Source organism: Somniosus microcephalus, chromosome 13, assembly GCF_052327205.1.
Source record: "Somniosus microcephalus isolate GS21.2 chromosome 13, FLI_Smic_1.0, whole genome shotgun sequence".
NCBI classification, from domain to species: domain Eukaryota; kingdom Metazoa; phylum Chordata; class Chondrichthyes; order Squaliformes; family Somniosidae; genus Somniosus; species Somniosus microcephalus.
Genome location: NC_140999.1, coordinates 198,627,352 through 198,633,351, shown reverse-complemented (window position 1 = coordinate 198,633,351; position 6,000 = coordinate 198,627,352). Strand labels below are relative to the sequence as shown.

The 6,000-nt window shown below is 54.4% G+C and overlaps 1 protein-coding gene across 1 annotated transcript in view; it reads right to left on the bottom strand.

The window, feature by feature from the left end:
• Positions 1 to 3,843: 3,843 nt before the first annotated feature.
• The window catches only part of fer1l4 (fer-1 like family member 4), a 294,195-nt gene continuing 292,038 nt past the window's right edge, over positions 3,844 to 6,000 (bottom strand). The window contains exon 41 of the mRNA XM_086005966.1: positions 3,844 to 4,578. Within this exon, the coding sequence (XP_085862092.1) occupies positions 4,458 to 4,578 (121 nt within the window). The 3' untranslated portion in view covers positions 3,844 to 4,457. The remainder of the gene's footprint in view (positions 4,579 to 6,000) is intronic.

Below are 6,000 nucleotides of genomic sequence, written 5' to 3'. Positions count from 1 at the left end.
GGGGGGAGACAGTTCTTGGGGGGGAGACAGTTCTTGGGGGGGAGACAGTTCTTGGGGGGGGAGACAGTTCTTGGGGGGGGGAGACAGTTCTTGGGGGGGGGGAGACAGTTCTTGGGGGGGGAGACAGTTCTTGGGGGGGGGAGACAGTTCTTGGGGGGGAGACAGTTCTTGGGGGGGAGACAGTTCTTGGGGGGGAGACAGTTCTTGGGGGGGAGACAGTTCTTGGGGGGGAGACAGTTCTTGGGGGGGAGACAGTTCTTGGGGGGGAGACAGTTCTTGTGGGGGGGAGACAGTTCTTGGGGGGGAGACAGTTCTTGGGGGGGAGACAGTTCTTGGGGGGGAGACAGTTCTTGTGGGGGGGAGACAGTTCTTGGGGGGAGACAGTTCTTGGGGGGAGACAGTTCTTGGGGGGAGACAGTTCTTGGGGGGGGAGACAGTTCTTGGGGGGGGAGACAGTTCTTGGGGGGGGAGACAGTTCTTGGGGGGGGGAGACAGTTCTTGGGGGGGAGACAGTTCTTGGCGGGGGAGACAGTTCTTGGGGGGGAGACAGTTCTTGGGGGGGAGACAGTTCTTGGGGGGGAGACAGTTCTTGTGGGGGGGAGACAGTTCTTGGGGGGGAGACAGTTCTTGGGGGGGAGACAGTTCTTGTGGGGGGGAGACAGTTCTTGGGGGGGAGACAGTTCTTGGGGGGGAGACAGTTCTTGTGGGGGGGAGACAGTTCTTGGGGGGAGACAGTTCTTGGGGGGAGACAGTTCTTGGGGGGAGACAGTTCTTGGGGGGAGACAGTTCTTGGGGGGAGACAGTTCTTGGGGGGAGACAGTTCTTGGGGGGGGACAGTTCTTGGGGGGGGGACAGTTCTTGTGGGGGAGACAGTTCTTGGGGGGGGAGACAGTTCTTGGGGGGGGAGACAGTTCTTGGGAGGGGAGACAGTTCTTGGGGTGGGGAGACAGTTCTTGGGGTGGGGGGGAGAGACAGTTCTTGGGGTGGGGGGGAGAGACAGTTCTTGGGGTGGGGAGACCGTTCTTGGGGTGGGGGGGGAGAGACAGTTCTTGGGGTGGGGGGGAGAGACAGTTCTTGGGGTGGGGGGGAGAGACAGTTCTTGGGGTGGGGGGGAGACAGTTCTTGGGGTGGGGGGAGACAGTTTTTGGCGTGGGTGGAGACAGTTCTTGGGGTGGGGGGGAGACAGTTCTTGGGGTGGGGGGAGACAGTTCTTGGGGTGGGGGGAGACAGTTCTTGGGGTGGGGGGAGACAGTTCTTGGGGTGGGGGGAGACAGTTCTTGGGGCATTGGCTATCCCCAATAATTTGGCCAAGTGCCTATTTTTCACGTGCAAGTCTGGACAGTGTCAGTGAGCTCTTGAACTGCAAGATGAGGGGTGATGCGCTATCAATTACTCATAAAAGACTGAGAGTTAAGAGAGTAACTAAAGGCTTTTATTAGCAAAGAACAGAGCATGCCTCTCATGGTTGACTGGGTTCCAAGAAGGCAGGGGCTGCAGGTCAATCACCTTTATACCTGGGCCTGTGTGGGTGGAGCCAGCCGAGACATGTTGAGGCATGCATAGGTACAACAGTGTGTAATAACAACAACAACAACAGTGGTTTACCACATTCACCCCTTGTTTAAAATTGAGTCCGGCGGGGTGAAGTGTACTAAAGGTTCGTGTAAGTAAGTCTATCAGGTGGCCTTGTATGCCGTCCTGATCGTCGTGGTGGCGGCGGTGATGGTGCAGCATCCAACGTTGAGTCTGGCGTCTCATTGAGTGGTTGGGTGGTCAATGACGGGTCCTGGGGCTGCGGCATGCCGTCTAGCGGGGTTGGGTTGTGGGTAGTGGTGGATGGCAATGGTAGTGTTTCAGGGGCACCCAAAGGTGCGAGATCTCGTGTGGGGGCTGTGTCCTCCTGCCCGTCCGGGTACGCTACGTAAGCGTACTGGGGGTAGGCGTGGGTAGTGGTGGATGGCGAGTGGGGTGTTTCGGGAGCACCCGAAGGTGCGAGGTCTCGTATGGAGACTGTGTCCTCCCGCCCGTCCGGGTACACCACGTAAGCATACTGAGGGTTGGCATGGAGGAGGCTCACCCTCTCGACCAGGGGGTCCGTCTTATGGGACCTCACATGCTTCCGCAGTAGGACGGGTCCTGGAGAAGTCAGCCATGTCGGTAACGAGATCCCCGATGTGGACTTCCTGGGGAAGGAGAACATTCCTTCAGGAGTCTTGCTACCTCGGATTTAATGAAGCTCCTATCCCCGGCACTGTAACGCCTGCTTTTGGTAGCGATGGGCTTACAGTCGCGGGTGAGGTTAGCGAACAAGGAGTGGGGGGGGACTTTAAGGGTGGAGAGGCTGCAAATGGTGCGCGGCGGGCGATTTAAAAGCTGCTGGCTGCAGACTGTGAGTGGGGGGAGGGGTCCGTCTTACGCTAATGTGACACTCTTAAGGTTGCACTGAAAATCCAACCCCAGTAGAACGGCAGCGCAAAGATGGGGCAGGACCAGGAGTTTAAAATTTTTGTATTCTGTGCCCCTTACTGAAAGGGTCACTACACAGTAGCCACCGACGTCCGCTGACTGGGCTTTGGAAGCCAAAGAGATCCGATGTCGCGTCGGCAGGACCGGGAGAGAGTAACTGCGCACTGTGTTGGGGTGGATAAAGCTTTCCGTGCTCCCGCTGTCAAAAAGGCAGGTAGTGGCGCGGCCGTTTACCTTAATGTCCATCATGGACCTGGACAGTTGATGAGGGAGAGATTGGTCCAGCATCACGGAGGCCAGCGTATGGTCGAGCGAGTCGATGTGGTCGTCAGATGAGGCGGTGGTTGAGTCCGGGTCCCCCGTGGTTGAAGTTGGAGACGTCCGAGATGGCGGACAAAATGGCGGCGCCCATGGTTCCGATCCCCACGCGGCTGGGGGAGCCCAAGATGGCGGACAAGATGGCTGCCCCCACGGTTCGCACGCGGCGCTGCTGGCGTTAGCGGTTTTACCTTTGCAGGCGCTGACATAGTGTCCTTTCTTCCCGCAGCCGGAGCAGGTAGCGTTTCTCGCCGGGCAGCGTGCTCTGGGGTGTTTTGCCTGGCCACAAAAATAACATTTCTGTGCCTTGGACATCGCAGCAGCAGTTGAAGGTGGCGGTCCCATGACCCAAGGTTGTGGCGTCCACGTTGCGGAGTGGTTAGGGGAGAAGGCGTCCATATTCCTGTGGGCCGCGTCGAGCGAGAGCGCGAGGGACACTGCCTTTCTCAGGTCCATTTCTCCCTTTTCCAACAGTCTCTGCCGGGAGTAGTCGGACCTTAGACCCGCAACGAAAGCATCTCGGATCAGTCCCTCCGTGTGTGCTGCGGCTGATGCTTCTTTGCAATCGCAGTCTCGGCCGAGTATCCGTAGTGCCCGTAGGAAGGCCTCCACTGATTCCCCGGGCTGCTGTCTGCGGGATCTTAAGAGGTGCCGGGCATAGACCGTATTTACCGGGCGTGCGTATTGCCCTTTTAGCAGACCGATAGCCGCCGCGTAGGTCGTCGCGTCCTGGATTATTGTATAAACTTGGTGGCTCACCTTTGAGGCCAGGATTTCCAACTTGTTTTCGTCCAGGGTCACAGTTGAGGCTCGCAGGTAGGCCTCGAAGCAACGCAGCCAATGCGCGAATTTGGTAGCCGAACCCGCTTCTTGCGGGTCTAGGTCCAGGCATGTTGGTCTGAGGGCTCGCAGCAGCTCCTGTTGCTCAGCGTTTGGTGCAGCAGCCTGCTGTTCAGCGTTTGGTGCAGCAGCCTGCTGTTCAGCAAATGTCGACATTTTGTTTTTGCTAATAAAATTGATGCGCTATCAATTACTCATAAAAGACTGAGAGTTAAGAGAGTAACTAAAGGCTTTTATTAGCAAAGAACAGAGCATGCCTCTCGTGGTTGACTGGGTTTCAAGAAGGCAGGGGGCTGCAGGTCAATCACCTTTATACCTGGGCCTGTGTGGGTGGAGCCAGCCGAGACATGTTGAGGCATGCATTGGTACAACAGTGTGTAATAACAACAACAACAACAGTGGTTTACCACAAGGGGTTGTCACTGCCCAACCTGACCACCTCAGGAACATTGTCCAAACTAGGATTAGGGTGGTTTAGAATAGTTAACCTTGCTTTCAGCGAAAGGAGATAAGAGAATCCAATTGCAAGACAGGCTTATCACAGACTCCAAACAAATATGAAAGGTTCTATTAACAGTTTAGTAGATTCATTAATCCTCGCGTTCCCTGCTTCCTGTGCCTGGTAACCAACCAGAGTGAATTCTGGAACTCACCTTGTGGCACAAATCCATGTAACCATTCATCCACTGAAACCTATTGCAGCATCCCTAAAAGTGGACATTGAGCAAGACATTAGTTATCACTGAACCTGGGGCAGTGATCCGAGGCCCAGTGCAGAGATCCAGACAGTAACACTGCCCTGCAAGTTCAGCTTTAGAACTAATAACTAAATGTTAGTATAATTTTTGCAAATACCCTTTGATGTAGATGTCACTGGATCGGTCTCCTGTCAACGGATTCACATCATCAAGTGCCACATCGTCTGTGTTCCAGATAATGACTCTCAGCTCGTAGCTAATCAACACACAACAGTAAATATTGCCAATCAGTAACAATAAAACAGTGTTGTAAGTTATCAAATTTGACAACAATTGAAGAATAATCCTTGTTTTTAAAGCTGGATTAAACTCTACTTGGAACTTCGACCAATGCATTTCACTGTGCCCAAGTTCAAAAATGGCAAACATGAGGCAGGAGAACTGTAGCCTCCCCCAAACAAAGACCACAGCACAGAATAACCAGCTTATCTCATGAAGGAAGAAGATCTGACTGCCTCTATGGAACATATTTGGATTTCCCAATTCACATCGTCTAAGCCGGTACACAGCAAACAAAATATTGATGCATAGCGAGAGGTATAACAGATAAATCTAGAGAGGTCGTTTTAAAACTATTTCTGGCCTTGGTGAGACTACATCTGGGGAACTGCGTGCAGTTTTGGTCTCTCTATTTCAGAAAGGATATTCAGTTATTGGGGTACAGAGAAGGATATTCAGTTATTGGAGGGGGTACAGAGAAGAGTATTCAGTTATTGGGGTACAGAGAAGAGCTACACAATTGATTCCAGAATTTAAGAGAATGGCCTAGAAATTCAGTATCGCCACGTTTGGGGCGCTACAGCCGGGTGTTCGCTAAATTTAGCGGCCGGCGCAACTTAGCGCCACCTTCGCCGAAATTGAGTTGCATCACCCCAAGAGGTTGCTGCTGTGCTAAAGCAGGCGGTGCACGACTATCATAAGGTGCTAAGCCGGCGAGCCGAGGCGCTACCACCAAGGGCGGGCGCAGCGCAGGTGCGGCGAGTTGCTGATTGAAGGCAGACATGCTGGCGCCGGTCAGCTCTTAAAGGGGGAGGGTGGACTTGTTTTGCTGCCACACCCTGCACACCGCAGCCCTGAATCAAGGCCTGAACATAGCTGCTTCAACAGTTCAACGCCCACGAGTATGGAGAAGGCTAGGGAGCGAGCGCAGCGCTTCAGCGAGGGTGCCCTGAAGCTACTGGTTGGCGCAGTGGAGCGCAGGCGACCTGTCCTCTTCCCTGATAGTGGCAGAAGGCCGCTGCCCAGCGAGTATAGAAAAGCCTGGAGGGAGGTGGCAAACAGGGTGACCTCCAACAGCATGGTTGCCAGGACTCCTGTGCAATGCAGAAAAAAGTTCAACGACCTCACTCGGGTTGTCAGGGTGAGTACCCTTTCCAGTATCCTCTTCATCCCTGCATGTGCACCTCACTTTATGGCCAAAGGGACCTGAAAGCCCCAATGCCCAGCCCTCATCCAACAGCTATGGGCCTCTCATGAAAATCACTTGCACATTCAGCACTTTACACACTGTCAGGGCTATTCCACCATGGGAGGCAGTGCCGGCAAGATGAGGGCTTGACACTGTCAGGGCTAATCCACCATGGGAGGCAGTGCAGGCAAGATCAGGGCTTGACACTGT